Here is a 20,316-nt window from a genome sequence, read left to right on the forward strand (position 1 = left end):
AAAAATAGGAGGCATGGACTAGCCCACGAAAAACATAATACAGTCGAGATCGGACGCTATAAGCGATAGTCGTTATAAACGATATTTATTAAAGAGGTAAAATTATATTATGTATAGTGACTTTTGGGTATAAATACGTTGTTTTATTAAGTAAATAAATAAAATCGATTCAATTTTTTACTTTTTTATATACCTAAGTATAAATGAATAAAAACAAAATAATAAAAATAACCTTAAAATAGGATGTGGTTCTATTTCTAATAGTCAGTTATTTTAGTTTGTGCTTTTGAATTCCGACATAAGTTTTACAGTCTGTTTCACTATGTCGAACGAAAATGAAAACGAAAGAAAAGCAACCAAACTCGTGTATGATTTTCAAATTTTGTAGTGGTTTCGAAGCAAAAACAAGTTCAATATATCAATGAAAAGCTAAGTTTAGGTGTTTTCCGTTCGCAATCATATTCTTTCTTTTATAACTAGGCATTTACACCAGACAGTTTGTCTTCAAATACAACTCTGATTTACTAACACATATGTACATACATTTGACGGCTGTCTCCCAGCTGTCTATCAGTTTTTCACAGACAGTAGGGTTAACAAATTTTTGACATGTGAAAAGAAGTGAGATGATAATGTAAATGTGTTGAAAACAAAAGAATGTGTACAAAAACAAAATATGTGAACGGAAAACAAAAAGAAATCTATGGGTTTCATTCATAATTTTACAACTGTTTTTGCAGTTGTCTGGACGCCTACGTCACCGAGGCAAGTTTTGGGTTTTTGACAATCAATACATGAAGTCCACTGTACTGTCTTTTGTAAACGCAGGGTCAAAGTTAACTCAGATTTTGAAAGGGTTTCCAAAACACAGTTTTGTTTGTAACATCTTCTGTGTAAATAAATTTTTGAAGAATTTCTACAGCTAGACACGCCTTTGACACTGACGGTATTTGAAATTCTGTCTCTGTAGTATTCGCAATTTCTTCGTTAGACCTGCCTCCATCTAAAACTTCGAGCATTATGTCGTCGTCAACTAATTAACCAATATCATCTACGTGTTGGGAGAAATTAGAATGAAGACAAATTTCTTAAGATTCGTTCAAAGGACCATTAACAACCCCGCATGATGAAAACAATTACCAATGACAGAAGACGTTACGTTTTTCCATGATTCATCTAACAATAACACGGCATCCAACACATTTAATTTCGTACTTTGATCCTTTTCTATTCTTGTGGATATTTGCCGATCCGGCAATGCGATTTTAATGATTTTATTCCAAAAAATTTCAAGCTTAAATGACTTGAGACCGCCATCTTCGAACACGTTGTGCATAAGTTTGGTATTTTCTTGTTATTTGAGTTTGAAAAAAATATACATACATATAGAAAATTATTGAGAGAAAATTTTCTTCATCGTATGATTCGACGTTATAACCGATAGCAAAATTCAAATATTTCACAAAAAACAGACGTTACAACCGATATGACGCTATAAGCGATGACGTTATAAGCGATATTTATTTGTGTGGAATATAAAGGACAGAAATTCGGGATTTTTGGATTTCGTTGCTATAAGCGATATGACGTTATAAACGACGACGTTATAAGCAATTTCGACTGTATCTCTGTAAACAGGACCACAAGAAGAAGCATCAGTATAATTTTCCAAAGGATCTTCGGAAAGATCCTAAACTGTAATTATAATTGTTCCACAAACATCCCATACGGGACAAGAGAGACTTCTCTCATATCAATGAGTGCACCCCCATTCATATTAGCTCAATGATAAGGGACCTACTGTTTTATTGCCGAGTCCGAACGGCGTGTCTAAGACAACAATTGTAGAGAAGTTTTTCAAGGCTGAAATACTCAGGAAATGTCGCCAACATTACTGAGGGGTATTTTGCCACCGTCGAAAAATGTTTGATGTTGACTGGCCGGGGAATCGAACCCACGACTTTCTGCGTGCAAGGCGGGCGTGCATACCATTGCACCACGGTGGCACCCTGGGCAAAATATTATGAAGACCAAATTTTGGATTGAATCGGCATATACGTTCGAGAGTTATTTTGCTCTCCAACCACTACGCACGGTGTCATAAGGATTTTTTGCCCCTTTCAGGCTATTTTTTAGGAAGTACGAACATGCCCCTGATGAATGGTGGGCAGTGAATACAAGTTGTTGCAACAAAAATCAAAACGATTCGGGAGCAGGTCCTAAACTGAACTTTTCCGAAATTTTGTGTTGGAGGTAACCGAAGGAGTGGACCGATTGTGTCCATATTGGAACATCATCTAAGTCTGATAGAAATTTCACGATGTGCAAAGTATGGACGAGGTTAACTTCTTCAAGAGTTGTCGCCTCTCACTAGCTATTCCTGGCTACGCCCATGGAAACACTATGGTTTCCGGTCAATCCGGTACGAAAAGAACCCTCTGTCATGGGATTGCACTTTTGAGGGCGTGGTACCTGAGTGTTTGGACAATATATTACGAAGGCTCAATTTTGATCAGAATTGGCTGATCCGTTCGAGAGTTATCGTGTGCTCCAGCCAGGTAGACAATCAACTCCGAATTGTCTGAAACGGATTTCGTCCAAACAGGCTTAGACCCCAAATCATTAATTCGATGATACACATTTTGTACGTATAAATGCGTATATACAGTAGAACTTCTCTATAACGAACTTCACCATCATGCATTTTTCTCTATAACGAATAAAAATCGAAAACCCAACCTTTTCCCATCCATCATTTTCACCTGTTTCAACATTTGTTTGTTGTTTAAACTTCGTAAAAATTTTCCAGTTGCACACTCATACATTGTTGCTCGAAAATGCAACTAAATGCATTAAGGCCTCGACACATAAGAACAGGGTTCAAAATGTTGACGCCATATTTGAAAAAACACCGAATATTTGCAGATTTGCCTGCTAAAATTTCTTCGAAATATGTTTAGCAACAATGAACAACGGCAACATGTAGCAACAAATTTCACAAAAAATATTGCTAGCTATGCTGATGCTATTTGATATTTGTTGTGCTAAAACACTTTTTTCAGCAACTTTTCCTTTAAACAACTATCAAAATTCTAAACATTTGTAATAATTATTACTAATTATCACGTAAAAAGACACAGCTATTGTTGCTGTAATAAAAAAGCATGATCAACACATATCAGAAAAGAGAATAAGCAACAAAGTTTCAACGGCTTAGCTAGGTTTTCAGCAATGCATTAAAAATCACGATATAATTAATACCACTTTTTCGTTCAAAGGACATGTGAATTTTTGGTGAAGCCGTTCAAAATATTTTTTTTATTTTTAAACAATAATAATTAGTATTCTTTAGGTTCTTCCATCACAACAGCTGATCGAATATGAAAAGTCAAATCCCTTTATAAAAAAATATTTTTGTTGTAATTTCCCCAACAACATAAAGAAAGTTTTGACATAACATATTCAACATTTTACGATGCCACTACCTGGGTAATTGTGCCATGGGTTCTACCATATGATGGGGACATCTTGACATTAAATTACACCTTTTTTATTATTATTGGCAACCCTAATCACTAATACACCCTCGGTTGCTAATTCGCTGTGGCGAATGGTCAGCCGACAGCTAAATGTGTAGCATGGTTGTCGATTATGCCTAACGAAAAAAAAAGATTAGGCGTAAAATACGAAATAAGCCAAAAAGTAAAAAAATAAATATGCGTTCGGTTGCTTATTTAGCCGTGTGTGTGAATATTGTGTAGCAGTTTAAGTGTACAGCTAATGCTACTGTTAGGTCTGTCTGGTTACCCAAAATTTGTACCAATTGTTGCTGAACACAAAAAGTCAGCAAAAGAGAGCGATTCGAGAGAGACATTTTGACAGTTCTTTTACTGAGAGTTTGCAAGTTCTTGCTGGACAAATTTCTTCTAGCAAGAACTTGTAACTCTTCTTCCTGAAAACAACCAATTATCTGTTTATACCCTATACCACAGTGTGGAAAAGGGTATTATAAGTTTGTTTTGGTAAAAATTCATGTAACACCGCGAAATATTCATCGAAGACCCCCAATGTGGTATACCAATCTTCATATCTCGACGAGATAAAGCGATTTTGAGACGTGTGTCTGTCCGTCCGTCCGTCTGTCCATTTTAAATTGTAAACACGCTCCAGGCCGCAATTATGGACCGATCGTCACGAAATTTTGTATGGAGGTCGGGTTCAGATCAGGATAGATCCCTATTCTTATTGGTGATGATCGTGAAATATTTAGCGGGTGAAATGGACAAAAACATAATATTTATCCAATTTTCTAGCGGCTCTGTAGGTCTCAATAATAGTCCGATCAACGCGTAATTTTAAATAAGGTAAGAGTATATCACAAAGGAGAAGCTTGAAATTTGAGATGGCGATCGGATAATATTTAGAGGGTTAAATGGACCAAAACTTTTGTGTGAAAATTGTGAAAATTTTTAATATACAGCTTATATCTTAATTCCTGGAAGTGACATTCCGGACAAATGAGATATACTATAAAGTGGAACGCTTTACCTTTCAATTGATGCCAATTATGTTGGTGTGCATGATCAGATAACAGAGTTACAGCCTAATATATTCCGTTATTTGTTTGTGGTGTAATAATAAACCCGCCAGAAGTCGCAAGTATACATCAATAGTCACGAAATTTTGCACCGGGTAAGAGTATAGGTCGAAAAAGATGCCTACAATTTTGAATGATAATCTGATATTCTTTAGCGGGTGAAATGGACAATCACTTTTGTATGAAAATATAAAAATTTTATTTTTGTTCGATATTTTAATTCCTTGAGGACATACATATATATTTCGCAAAGTAGCCTACATATGAAAAAAAAAACTACTGACCTTTCCTCTGATGTAAATTGCAATAAAGTGTTTGCTAGATAACGGGCCTGCCTACTGCCTAATATATAATGGGGTCTGTGTAGAGAACCACATTTTTATCCCATGCTACATATTGTCTCTCCAAAAGTTTATGTAACACCACGAAATATTCGTCCTGGACCCCTTATTTGGTATGCCAAAATTCATATCTCGACGAGATAAAGCGATGTGTGTCCGTCCATTAAAAATTGGAAAAAAGCTTAAGGCCGCAATTATGGACCGATTGTAACGAATTTTTTAAGGAGGTTGGATTCGGGATATCTTTAATTAGAAATTATTAGTTTTTGGTGATGATCGTGAAATGTTCAGGGGATGAAATGGGCCAAAAACAAAATTTTAACCAATTTTAAACAAAGTTTGAGTTTATGATGAAGAAGAAGCGTACAAACCAACGTGAAGATTAGATAATATTTAGCGGGTTAAATGGACTTAAACTTTTGTGTGAAATTGGTACAAATTTCAATAACGTAGTGGTTAAACAACAGAAGTAGTAGTACTACATAAGTGGGTTTCATTACATTTTAGTTTGTGTGAACTAAATTTTCCTTTCCTGCTACAAAAATGTCTTTGTCATGCTAGATAACTTTTTGGTTTTGGTCAAAAGTATTATACATTACATCTCTGATATTTGATAATTAAATTTTCACAATCATTGAAAAGAAGTTCCGTGGAGAGCGATTGTCCAGGGATAGTGGTATAGGGTATCGCATGGTCGGCTCCGTCCGCCTATAGACTTTTCTTACTTGTTTTAATTTTTCGTTGATTTATGTTTGTGAAAATAAAAAAAAAACAATTTTATTGCGGAAATAGCAAGTCTAATTGTATTATTTTTTTGTAGAACAAAGTAGCAAAAATTGAAAAATCCATTTTTGGGTCATTATCTTGTTTTTTCTTTTTAATAAAATACAACATGTTTTCTTCCTTTGGTTCCTTCATTGGCGGACAAATTGTTCTGTTTTGGCAAGTCAGCTGATTGCTTGCTGGCTTTTGCTGGGAAGCTGTCTATCTACTTTTTACAATTTTCTTGCAAAAGAGAATAAAAACCCCTTAGTCTCTGAGAAAGTTCTTGCTGGAAAAGTAACCAGACAGACTTGTTCAGAATCACATTTGAATTAGGTAGAACTTGGTACTAGGTAATACTTCACACATTTGCAGTCAAGTGACAATACGGAAGTCAGCCGTTTTTAACCAGAGTACGTAAAAATACTTTAAATAACATTTCCAATCGTTTCGTTTCGTATTTTCCTTAGGAACAATACAAAACGAAACATAACCCTCGTTGGCCGAGTCCGCTGTTTAGTTTTGTTTTGTTTATATTCGTGAGTGCGAACAAAACGAAAAGCGAAAAGTACTCAACTCCACAAGAGCAGATAGAAAACGGAATAGTACTAAACACATGTGAATAAATCAAAAACGTTTGGTGGTTGATAAAATTCACTGTGGTATGCTGATTGGTGGTTGATACAATTCACTGTGGTATGCTGATGCTATCTTATAGGGTTGTTAAGCAATCACATGTGTGTGTCTGAGTGTGTCATTGACAATACGCACGGCAAACGTTTTCCAAAAATACTTCTTGTTTCGGTGGTGAATGAAACAACTCGGCAAAGCATAACCGAAGTTACATTTCCGCAATCGTACGGTTTCCATCTTTTTACATTGAAAAGTTTGTGTTTTTGTTTTGGTTGTGAGAATGAAACGATTCAGAGAAGCTGAAAAGTTTGTGGCTTTGTGTGATTGGTACGGGAATCGTTTTGTTTGTTTCCGTTCATTGTTTTTAACGCACAAGTGAAAATTCTTACACAAAATAATCTCTCTTGTTTGCAAATTATACGCAATTTCAAAATACTATGCATAGTTTCATTCCATTGCACAATGGTCCCAAATCCAAATTTTGTGGCCAAAACTATTTCAACGTCCATTTTGTATTGAAATGAATTATTATTTATAATAAATGTGTACAAACAGCAATTCTTACGTTTTATCGACCAAAATGACCAAAAACTGTCAAAATTTGTTGAACAGGGTGGTCCCGTTGTGTGGGGTCTAAACCAAAACATTGACCTATGTTAATAATTTTTGGTACGAAGGATTCATATCTTCCAAGAGGTCAAAATACCAAATTTCAGCGGAATCGGTCATAAAGTGTCGCTAAAATCCACAAAATATTTAAAATTGGACGGTGGGCTATGTCAAAAAATGGACTTATTTTCAAAAAAATATACATACTTGTTTTCTACACTCTGAAACCCTTAAATATGAATTTTAAGGAAATTCGGTTGATAGATGTGGGTATTACCGTTATATTTCAATTAGATACTACGTACAGTCACAACAGGTATTTACAAAAAATTCTCCCATCTTAAAATAGAAAAATCCACTTTATTTTAACTGTGGCAAACTTGAGCACGATTTGACTTCTGAATTTATTAGTACAGACCCCCTGCTATCTTTCAAATTCGATTTGGAGGTGGACATATTTGGACATTTTTTTTTAAAAGTTTAAGTATATTTAAAAAATATTTGTGAAAAATAATGTTTAATATATATAAAAACATTGATTTTATTACGCTAATTTTACAAATTTTATCGTTCTTTTTGTAAATAATATGAAAGTACTCATTAACAGCTTTCCGTTTCATAATGAATTTGATCTCACTTCTGTATATTTATGCAGCGACGCAATACAACAAAAATTTTATATTTTACAGCACAAAGTCTGTTTTATTTTTACATAAAGAAGTGTCAACTTTGGTACTGCGCCAATCAACGAATACTAACGTTATTTACAAAAACTAATTATTTTCAGATGAATTGATGTGTTCTTTATTATTCTGTGCAAAAAAAAAAAATATAAAATTTCGAAACTTGAAAAATAGGGTTTTGGCCAAAAATTTCCTGATTGAAACCTATGTGCATTGCTTTAAAATGACTGATTTGACATTCCCCCTGGTTTCCGTAGTATAACGTAGTAATTCGTCGGTCCCCAACTGCCAAGTTATAAAGAAGTTCGACTGTACATACCCTCGTTAGAAAGTGGTTCATGATGTGCTCTTTCAGATGAACAGATAATTTAACAAAAAAGGTTTCTTGGAAAAAATTTATAAAAATTGAGCTTTTTTGGCCAAACATTCATTCTACCAAATTACAACGGAGGTTTTACCTAGTATGCTTTAAACCAGCAAGCAATTCTTCTTCTAACCATTAGACAATATTTTACTTATTTCAATTGTTTTTGTTTTTATTATTATTAAATCTTAGATTTGGTTTATAAAAAAATACAACATCTCTATTTTCAGTAAGAACAAAAAAAAAAAATAATAAAAAAGATAATAATAATAAATAAACAATATTTGAGAATAACTTACAAAGACTAGAACTTATACGTAAGAAATTAATGCCATAATTTGTTTTAAAAATAATTTAAAAAACTTCATTTTGAAATATTTCTTGTTATTATATACGAAAACATGATACATACATACTTTGTTTGATTAACGATTTCCTTAGCCATAGCATTTTCTTAAGGACTTAATAGAAGATATTGGTTTTCTAATTTATTTCATTATTTATAGTATAGATTATGGAAAAGCATTTAGAAAAAAAAAACGTTACTTTATTACAACATTTGCATTTTAAGTTCGTTTGTAGAGCGTAGGAGGAGTGGGGGGAAGAGAGATATAGAGAAAACTTTAAGCTTCTTTAAGAGAATGGTTCGTTTGATATTTTGTTTCATATAATTTTAATTTTGGTTTTTATTTCGTTTTTTTGCCTATGTATTATACGAAAATGTATGTATGTATTTTTGTAGATAGATATATGTATGTAGATAAGTTAGACATCTAAGACAAGGCCCAAAAGTTAAGTGTGTTGTGCTTTTTTTAAGGTTTATCATTTCAATATCATTTGTTTCCAATACACATAATTGTTTGATTAAAGCGCCCGCGTGTGCATCATAGTATAGATATTTTTTTGGTTATAGATTAAATATTAGATAAATTGTTTGTTGGTTTTGAAAAGAAAAATATATGAAGAAAATTTCAATTCGCCTTTTAAGATATTTGTTGTTAACCAAAATGTGTTTGTTGGTTTTTTGTTGTTGTTGTATTGTTTGGTATTTGTTTTCATTTCCTTATTCCTGCATTTTTTGTAAATTTAAACGTTCTTGGTTCCGGCTAGATGATCGAGAAGATTTTCGATTGATTGATTCCAGGTACGCGGCTGGGGTCCAACCTTCAGCATTGGTATCTAAGTGAAGAGAAAGGAAAATAGAAAAAAATATTAGAAATTAATTTTGCAAAATAAAACAAAATTTGAAATTACAAAGATAAAGTATTGGCGCCTACATAACAAAATATGTGTTTCAAAGAGTTGATACCAAAATAGAGCTGAAATACTATTGATATATGGAAAGGTAGATAGTTTCGTCATTTTAATTTCTAACTATCGATACTATTGTCTGCAGGTACAAAATTAATTAAAATTTTATTAAATGATTTACACGCTTCTAAGAAAATATAGAGCGTTAATTTTAGATGATGTATTCTGGGGTGACCTTTATGGCCGCGTTCGATTCACAGGCCAGACAGCATCGCATTTTCAACGGTGGCCCCCTGTGGACCATAACACAAACTGACAATACTAGGTAGGCAGAATCCCAACGTTCAAAGAAACGACCTTTAACTTTATTTATAAAAGACTGTTAACCGGTCTTTAGAAGACTTTTTAAAGTCTCCTATCCACAAAAGATTTACAGGAGGTCTCCTAATTATGAAAGTCCTTTATAAGGTCTCTTAACTATATATGATTTTTAGAAAGTCTCGTAGCCAAAGTTATCCTAACTATAAATGGCCTTAAGAAGTATTCTTATCAATAAAATATATTTTTATATTGAAAGAATATTTAGAATGTCCCATACCTATAGAAGACCTTTAGTAGATTTTCGATCCACAAAAAATATTTAGTAGGTTTCCTACAGAAGACCTTTAGTAAGTATGACCATTAGAAGACATTAAGAAAAAATTATATCTATAGAAGAATTATTGAAGGTACCCTATGAGTAGACAGCGGAATTTTATGCACACCCTATTTTTGGTCCGATTAATGTAAAATTTTGGGACTGGGCATATTTTTGGCTTCTGATTAAATTGCAATCGAAACATAGGACATATGCAAAATTAGGCAACAAATATTTCAATAATAAGTACAAAAATGTTTGTGTGCCCCATTTTTTCTGTTTAAAATTCTCTTCAGACCAGTCAATAAAATAGAGAAATGTATAACCACAGCCGCAACCTACAAAATACCAAAATTCCGGAGGTACCGTTCTATGGGGAATATATGAAGACGTGGACCTATACCGACAAATTTAAGGTTTAAAGTTGGGTACCCCCAACGAAGACTAAATAATAAATTTCTGTCATTTCGTTGGGATATTGAGGCTACAACTTTCAAAATACCGAAAATCGGGAGGTACCGTTCTATGGGGGCTATATGAAGAAAATGGACCTATACTGACAAATTTCAGGTGGAAAGGTTTATACTTTCAAGGAAGACTTAATACAAAATGTCTGCCATTTCAGTGTGATGTTGAGGCCACAACCTTCAACATATCGGAAATCGGGAGGTACCGTTGTATGGGGGCTATATCAAGATGTGGACCTATGCGGACAAAGTTCAGGTGTATAGTTTCATACCCCTAACGAAGACTTAATACCAAATTTCAGCCTTTTCGGTGGGATATTTAGACCACAAATCCTTGTATATATTTTTGCATATGATTTTGAATATGATTATTTTATGCAAATATGTAAAAATATGTCAAAATATGCACAATATGCAAAATATGCACAAATTTCTGGGCATTATTCGTTTTATTTTGTGATGAAACGAGTTTCTGTCTAATCAGATTTTCTCTACGGCTATCCTAACCATATATGCATTTGCATAGGATTCCGCTGTCTACATATGAGTAGAAGATCTTGTAAATGTCTTCTACCTATACATAGTAAGTATGCACTTTAGAGAAGTCATTGAGAATGTCTCTGATCTAAAGAAGTTCTTCAGTAGGACATTTAGATGGTATTCCATTTATAGGTCTTTTATCGATTGAAAAGTTGTTAAAATTTCTGTTGTTTTTGTAACAACTACAAAACAAACAAATGAAATTGTTGTAAAATAAAAAATGAGTAAAGTTGTTAAAAAGTTACAGAATAGGCAACCTGATCTACATAAGACCTCCTAGCTATAGAACACCTTTAGTAGATATCATATCTATTGAAGATGTTAGAAGGTATTTATAGAGACGATTTGGGATATCTCCTATCTAAAGAAGACCTTTAGAAAATCTCTTACTTACACAGACCTCCAGAAGGTAGTAGTCTCCGATCTAGAGAAAGTTTTTGTAGGTCTCTGTACACTACAGTCTCCGATGTACAGAAGACTCCTAGTATATATCTTACCTAATGACGGCCTTTAATAAATGCCATGCCTATTGAAAATGGAGATGGTATATAGAGGCCTTTTAGGAAACTCCCTATCTAAACATCCATCTAAAGAAAACCTTCAAAAGATCTCATATATATGGAAGATCTCCAGAAGGACTCCGACCTACCGAAGACTTTTAGTAGGTTTCCAATCTATAGAAGACCTTTAGAAGGTCGCGTCTTTATAGACGTCCTTTAGAATATTTCCTACCAATAGAAGACCTTCAAAAGGTCTCCTACCTAGAGAAGCCATTTAGAAGGTTTCCTACCTATTGAAGATCTTTAGAGGCCAACCACAGAAGATCTGATAAAGGTCTCCTTTAAAGGCCCTTCTATATTTATTAATAATGTTATCGTAATTGACAAAGTCTCCTATCTACAGAAGACCTATAGGAGGTCTCCCTCCTATAGAAAATATACAGAATATCCGATATCTTTATTAGGGATAGGTAATGGAAAACACTAATCGATTTATCGACTTTTCGATTTTGGTCTAAAATTAAAAATGCGATTTTTCGGTTTTGCGATTATTTCAATTGTTTAAAAACTCGACTTTCGACTTCTTTATAACAGCAGGAAATCGATTATAATCGACCAATCGTCGATTTTCGAGTTTTCTTTTGAAACTGTAAAACCGCCAAGTCAACAATCTATGTGCAAACTTGAAAATCGATCACAAGATAAGTCGACTGCGATTTTTAGGATTTTGACTGAAAAAAGTCGATTAATTGATTAATCGAAAATCGACTTACTTATCCCTAATCCCTATAAGACGTTTAACCCAGATAAAGGCACTGGTCGTTTAAACGTCACAAAAATTGGCGTGAAACTCTGGTTTTTCGAATATTTTTTTTGGGTTTTTTGCATTTTGTTATAGTATTGTCTGTTATCTGTAATTTCACGCTTATAAAGCTTCATTTGACCTATGCATTTCCATGCAATTGGCCTAAAACCCAAGCTATTAAAAAAAATCGACTTTTTTGTAATTTTCGACTTTTGATGAAAAATTTAAATATGCGATAAAAATTTAATCAAAAATGTTAGAATTTTACCCCGGTTACACTTACCCGGATTAACCCAGTGGGTTTGGATTTCAAATGTCAATTCCATAGCGCAAACGTCAAATAAATCCTCTCGACGTGGGTTAACCCGGCAAAAAAACTCTAGTGTAACCGTACTATTATATACAGTCAGGGATTTGTTAGGAATATAGTAAGAGTATTTTCTCAATCAAAACCCAGGGATTGACATATAGGGATACACCTATATTACCCTTCAAAGTTTTTGGCACTTTTAAAAAGTCTTAGAAATATAATTCTCATAAAAAATTTTGAGTTTTCCCGCAAAAAAATTCTCGGCGCTAAAGGTGAGAATACAATGAGAAATTCATGCTTATCCAAGCCTGAATTTGTGTAAAGGAATAAAGAAATCCAAAATCGCAAACCAGGTACTACTGGTCTTTATTCATTTACTTAAAATTGAGCGTGAAGCAAGCAATAAAAGTCATTGTGTTTCTACCTTAAGTGGGTTAAGGCCGTGACAGAATCAACTCGTGGCTTGCTTTGCTTGCTTTCAAATGTCAATTTATATGGTGGAATTGCAAAGAGGCTCTGGCATTCCTTTATAACTTGACATTTGGGAAGCAAGCAAAGCAAGCGACGATTTATTCTGTTTTTACCTTTAGCCCTTAGATTAAAGGGGGTATATACAATTTTACCCCGACCAAAATGTGCCTCATCGAAATAATGGTTTTTGATCCCGAAATCCGTTTCAGACAATTTGAAGTCGATTTAATCATGTCCGCTCGATAACTCGCGAATGGATCAAACGATTCCAAAGTCCAAAATATGATCCTCGTAATACTTTGTCCAAACTAGGATCTAGTTCGAAGATGGGTCATATCAGTCCACTCCTTTGTTTACCCCCTCCACAAAAGCTTAATATTTTCCACAAAAAAAAAAAAAAAGGTGCGCACGATAACTCTCGAAGGTAGTAACCGATTTGGTCCATGTTTTGGACGCCACAAAATTTCTATCAAGCATTGATCATGTTCGAATATGTAGCATATCGGTCCACTCCTTTGGGTATCTCGCACACAAAATGTCGGAAAAGTGTACTTCAGAACCTGCTCTTGAATCGGTTTGTCTTTTTTCGCAAAAGCTTATTTTCCGAGTCTCTTTCTGACAGAACTAGTTTTTTCAGGGACAAGTCTAGAGAAAATAGCTTCAAAGCTGTAATATACTTCTAGCGCCACCTTGTGTAGCGCCTGATGCTCACGATAACTTTCTAACCGGATAATGCGTTAATGCGTCGTAATATTTCTTTGAATCGTTGATAAAGTTCGAAGATGGTGCTTATCGGTCCACTCCTTCCGGTACCTCTTCCACAAAAGTTCAATATTTTTGGCAAAAATGGTGCGCACAATAACTTTCGAAGGGAGTAACCGTTTTGGTCCATACATTGCACATCGTGAAATTTGTATGATGTAGCTGAGGTTCCAATGGGGACTTAATCGGTCCACTCCTTCGGGTACCTACCACACAATATTTCGCAAAAGTTCAGTTCAGGACCTGCACTCGAATCGCTTTGATTTTTGTTGTAACTACTTGTATTCAAAGCCCGCCATACGACGATACAAGTTTCATCAGAGGCAAGTCCATACTTCCTGAGATAATAGCCTGAAAGATGCAAAAAAAACCCCCTATGGCACCATGTATAGTGGTTGTAGCGCAAGATAACTCTCGAACGGATTTGCCGATTCGGTCCAAAATTTGGCATTCTTAGTTTAAGTTCGAAGATGGGTTATATCGGTCCACTTCTTCCGGTACCTCCCCCAAAAAAGTTCGAAAAGGTTCGGAAATTCTGTACGTACGATAACTCTTGAAGGGAGTAACCGATTTGATCCATACTTTGCACATCGTGAAATGTCTACCAGACTTAGATGAGGTCCAATATGGACTCAATCGGTCCACTCCTTCGGGTACCTCTTCCACAAAAGTTCAATATTTTTGGCAAAAATGGTGCGCACAATAATTTTCGAAGGGAGTAACCGTTTTGGTCCATACATTGCCCATTGTGAAATTTCTACGATGTAGATGAGGTTCCAATGGGGACTTAATCGTCCACTCCTTCGGGTACCTTCCACACAATATTTCGCAAAAGTTCAGTTTTGGGCCTGCTCTAGAATTCCTTTGATTTTTGTTGTAACTACTTGTATTCACTGACCGCCATACGACGATACAAGTTTCATCAGGGGCAAGTCCATACATCCTGAGAAAATAGCCTGAAAGATGTGTCGAACGGATCTGTCCAAAATTTGGCCTTCGTAATATTTTGACCAAACATAGTTTAAGTTCGAAGATAAACCATATCGGTCTACTCCTTCAGGTACCCCCACCCACAAAAGTTTAAAAATGTTCAGAAAAATAATGCGCACGATAACTTTTTTCACATCCTAATATATATACCAGATATAGATCAGGTTCGAATATGGACTATATCGGTCCACTCCTGCGGGTACTTTCGAACAAAATTTCGGAAAGATGAAGCTTTATACCTGCTCTCGAATCGCATTGATTCTTTCTGCAACCACTTGTATTCGCTGTCCCCATTACGACGGTAAACGTTTTTTTTTCAGGGGCAAGTCCATACTTCTTGAGAAAACAGCACGAAATGTGTAAAAAAACCTCCAAGGCACCATATGTGACTGGAGAGCACGATAACTCTCGTACTGATCAACCGATTTGGTCCAAAATTTAGCCTTCGTCATATTTTGTTCAAACTTAGTTTCAGTTCGAAGGTGGACAATACCGGTCCACAACATCCAATACTTCTCCACCATATTAAAAAAAATGTCACTAAAATGGTTTGGTCCAAACTTTCGATCTCCTAACATTTTGTCCAAATTAAGTTTAATTTCTAAAATGGTCCATATCGGTCCTCTCCTTAAGGTACCTCCCCCACAAAAGTTCAACATTTGTGTCTAAGTGCAGTTTAGGGTCTGTTCGAAGATTCTTTGGCAATGTATACCAATGCTGTTCGGTGTGGTCCTGTTTACAGCGATATTATGTTTTCCGTGGACAAGTCCATGCTTCCTGGCATACTGGTCCAAAAGTTATACGATGACCCACTGAAATGACTGAAATGACACTATATATCGGAAAGATATGACTTCCAAAAAAAGATCCACTTTCATAATGGACTATGTCGGTCCATTCCTTCAAGAACCTCCTCGGCAACACTTTCGAACTTTAATCCTAATCCACATTTTTTTCGGCAAGTTCAAATGTCCGAAAATGGCCACAAAATTCTGAAAAGACCCTAAATACATTCGATCTGTCTGTAGATAAATGTTTTAATTCACATAGGCCGAGGGTATATGTCTGTCGGCAAAGCCGACTGATACTTTTTTACTTGGTCGATATAAGATCTACTATCAGTAGGAAATGTCTGAAAGATATTCCATCTACATGGGGCCTTCTATTTATATAAAACATTAGACGGATTCTGATCTATAGGAAACCATTAGGTATGGTTTCCTTTCTATAGCGTACCTAAACATTGATGGTATAAAATGTTGCATTAATATAATGAAATGGTTCATTTATGCTATGAAACGCATTCATTAATGCAATGAAATACTTTTAATAATGTAAGGAAATTGTTTCATAGTATTAATGTAACCGTTTCATAACCATAATGAAACAATTACATTACATTAGTTAAAACACTTTAATGCATTGATGAAGAAGCTTCATGGAAGAACACCTTTAGAAGGTAACTTATCAATAGATAGAAGAAGCCGCCCTTAACAAGTCTCCTACAGATAAATGCCCTTTTAGAAGGTCTTGCTTTTGTTTTTTCTTCATTTATTTATATGAACATATTGCGGGCTTTTAAAAGATCTCCTGTCTCATGTTCTAGTTATAGAGGATCGTCAGAAGGTCAGGTATATTAAAAAGGTCTTTAAAACTCTTCTCCTTATAAAACAGGTCTGCTATCTATACAAAGTCAAATATTTTTAGGTTTCCTTTCTTTAGAAGACATTCATAAGCGGTATTTTTAACCTTTAAAAGGTGTCCTAGTGATAGGAAATCTATACGATCTATATCGTTATATATCGTTGCTGAATAATTGTGAGTATTGTAATAATTTAAAGTATAATTTTTGACTGGAATTTTCAAAATAACATTTTTTTAAAAATACATAAAGGCGATTCACTTAAAAGATAGTTTAAAGCTTTCAACTTACATATGTATATGTTAATTATGTGTGTTACTTATATATATTTTTAACAATACAATGATATAAAATAAATATTAATAATACATCACAGAGTACCCATTAATAAAAATTACAATAATATTGAAAATGAAAACATTTATGAATTTGAATAAATGAAGAATAAAATGTGACATTTACCTAATATTCGCACATACCACCAACCGGCACAGCCAACCTTAAGCAGTTCAACCGTATCACCTTCACGCATCGATACCTCTGAATGGCCAACGGCTACATAGTCGGCTAAGGCTACATATTTACTTCCCTATAAAATGATGCAAAGATGCAAACAAAAAACGATGATCGGTGGATGATGTTTGGATGTTTTTTTTTTCGAATTTTGATTGTGGCCAAAACAATTGAATGATGATTGTAATCCAATAGAAAGAGTAATGAAAATGAAAGATGATGAAAATAATATCGATTAGTATATTGTTGTTGTTTTCGATTATATATTTTTAAAAATTGATTTGTTAAGTTATGACAATTATCATATGTTATTTAATTATAATATGTAATAAACATTAACCATTAGCAGCAATTAACAAAGCTTTGCATAAATCCATAGTAATATATAAATGTTGATAATAATTATAGAATAAAACTCAAGCATTAAATAAGTTTAATTAACAATTGTAACGAAATCAAGCATTTCATGAAAAAAAAATAAACTAAGAATTGTTGTGTTAACGTAATAAAACAAAGTGAAATAATGTTAATTTTATGGAGGTGGTTATGTGGGTGTTTGGTGTTGGTGTTATTTTTTTTAGCTAAGTTATAGGTTAGGTGTTCTAAGACTTATTAACTGTGTGATATTTTAATTGTTAACAAAATGCATACCGGTGCTATATAGGTAATAGTTCGATAAATTAGTCATATTTGTAGATGATATTTTTAAAATTCTTATCGTAACACATTTCCCTTTTATGGATACATGTAACTCTGAAATAGGGATAGGTAATGAATGGAAAGCAATAGTCGATTTTTCGATTTTGGCCTAAAACTAAAAATGCGATTATTCGGTCTGACGATTATTTCAGTTGTCCTAGTTATCCGCAGAAAATCGATTATAATCGACTATTCGTCGATTTCCGAGTTTTCTTTTGCAACTGTAAAACCGCCAACGGTATAAACCCGTCATGTCAACAATCTATGGGCAAACTCGAAAATCGATCACAAGATAATCGATTATGCGATTTTCCCTCCAGACCATGGTGGAATAAGAAGGTGTTACATCGATAACAATAATCGGGCCATTAACCACATGGTCTGATAAATTGTCCGATAATTGTTATCGATGTAACACCTTCTTATTCCACCATGCTCCAGACAAAAGTCGACTACGATTTTTAGACTTTTGACTGCAAAAAGTCGATTAATCGATAGTCGACTTATCTATCCCTACTCTGAAAATGCATATCAACAAGTTATTGGAAACGTGACGACAGCACGTTATACACGAGATAGGTATAGGAATATGATAAGAAACGAGAAACGTCTAGAAGAAGACCTTTAGAATATCAATAGACAGGATGATAATGTCTATTGAAGTCCATTATAAGATCTTTATCCTAATGGAAATTATTATATAAATAGCAGGACTTATTGAATGTATTTCAATTTCAATTTTTTAAAAGATTACAGAACTAATATCTAGCTTTAGAAGATCATACATATTATATCCAAATAAATCAGAAGTTTCATTCGTGGAAGATCTTTAGAATGACATTTATTTCGTCTACAGAAGGTGTTAAATTTATAGAAGATCTATAGAAGATTTACTTTCATTTTTTTACTTTAAAATGGTCTCCTCTTAAATAGGGAACGTTTATCTGCAATATATATTCAACCTACAGGAGTCTGTCTATTAATGAAAGAACTTAAGAATTTTACCAATCTTTAGAAGACCTTAGGAAATTGTCATAATAGGAGAATACGTTTAGAATGTCAACCATTTAACAAAAAGTAGGAGATTTCGGAAAGATATTCCGTCTACAAAAGGCCTTCTATGGATATTTTTAAAAACATTAGCAGGATTCTTATCCATAGGAAACCCTTTCTATAGAGGATCTGTACACTGAACGAAAAATGCTTCGTGGCATCAATGAACAGGTTTCATTAATGCTATAAAATATTTCATTGTTGCTATGAAAAACTTTCATTAAACTGATTTCATAGCAAAGGAGATTTCTGAAAGATATTCCATCTACAGAAGGCCATTTATGGATATTTTTAAAAACATTAGAAGGATTCGAAAGAAAGACGTTTCACTGCATCAAAGGTTTCATTGATGTAATTAAATGTTGCATTGCTTCGTTGCATCAATGAACAGGTTTCATTGATGCTATAAAATATTTCATTGTTGCTATGAAACACTCTTATTAAACTGATTTCATAGGAAAGGACATTTCAGAAAGATATTCCATTTACAGAAGGCCATTATCTATGGGAGACCCGTAGAAGGTTTCTTTTCTATATTGGGCCTTAAAACTGAAAGAAAGACGCTTCATTGCATCAAAGGTTTCATTGGTACTATAAATATTTCATTGTTGCTATGAAAAACTTTCATTAAACTGATTTCATAGCAAAGGAGATTTCTGTAGTGGGATTCTCTAATTCATTTTTTGAATTACCGAAAAAATCGGTAACTTTAAAATGCAAAAGAATGAATGAAGCGTTCAAACAAAATTTGACAACACTGTTGGTGTCGGTAGAACTTTACGACTACTTTTTACTGGTCGTTAACTTACCGAATAACATCGTTAATTACCGAAATTATAAGTATTTTAATTTTAACGATTTTTGTCGGTAACTCCAAAAATGTGTTTGAGAATCGCACTACTGAAAGATATTTCATCTACAGAAGGCCATTTACGGATATTTTTAAAAACATTAGAAGGATTCGTATCTATGGGAGACCCGTAGAAGCTTTCTTTTCTATATAGGACTCGAAAACTGAAAGAAAGACGCTCCATTGCATCAAATGTTTTATTTATGCTATAAAATGTTGCATTAAAATAATGAAATGTTTTATTCGTGCTATGAAATACTTTCATTAATGCAATGTAACTGTTTTATAGTATTAATGTAAACATTTCATAGCAATAACGAAACAATAATGAAAGTATTTCATTGCATTAATTAAGTAGTTCCACTGCATCGATGAAGAAGTTTCATTGCATTAATGAACAAATTTATTAATTTTACTTTAATAAAACGCAATGAAATTCTTTTCATTTATTCAATGAAGCTCTACGTTAGTTCAAAATTAATGACAAAATTCATAGATGTAATGTATGATTTCATTTATGCTGTGAAGCGTTTCAGTTTTGAGGTCTACTATTTAAACGAGGCTTGTAGAAGGTACTCTACCGCCAGAGCACATACCATTTGAAGACATTTAGATGATCTCTTACCAATAGAATACTTAATAAAGGTATCTTATCAATAGGAGATATTATGATATGTCCTAATAACTGAGGACTTTTAGAAGTTCTCTTAGAATATGTATAAGACTTTAAGAATATCAACTGCCTATAGAAGACTTTAGAATAGAAGGTCACCTATTAAAAGAGACTTGTAGAATATACTCTACCATCAGAAGACCTCATTTTATATAAGATCTCTA

At 33.8% G+C, this 20,316-nt stretch overlaps 1 protein-coding gene across 21 annotated transcripts in view; it reads right to left on the bottom strand.

Moving 5' to 3' along the window:
• Positions 1–8,134: 8,134 nt before the first annotated feature.
• LOC141405841 (guanine nucleotide exchange factor DBS) overlaps positions 8,135–20,316 on the bottom strand; it is a 457,151-nt gene continuing 444,969 nt past the window's right edge. For 15 of the 21 annotated variants that reach the window (XM_073990593.1, XM_073990590.1, XM_073990592.1 and 12 more), the window contains 2 exons: positions 16,827–16,953; positions 8,135–9,168 (listed from right to left, as the gene is read on the bottom strand). In XM_073990593.1, the coding sequence (XP_073846694.1) occupies positions 9,053–9,168; positions 16,827–16,953 (243 nt within the window). In that variant the 3' untranslated portion in view covers positions 8,135–9,052. The remainder of the gene's footprint in view (positions 9,169–16,826; positions 16,954–20,316) is intronic. The other 6 variants (XM_073990601.1, XM_073990600.1, XM_073990616.1 and 3 more) reach the window with 1 other exon arrangement.

Source organism: Musca autumnalis, unplaced genomic scaffold, assembly GCF_047663935.1.
Source record: "Musca autumnalis isolate F117 unplaced genomic scaffold, ASM4766393v1 scaffold_5, whole genome shotgun sequence".
Lineage (NCBI taxonomy): Eukaryota > Metazoa > Arthropoda > Insecta > Diptera > Muscidae > Musca > Musca autumnalis.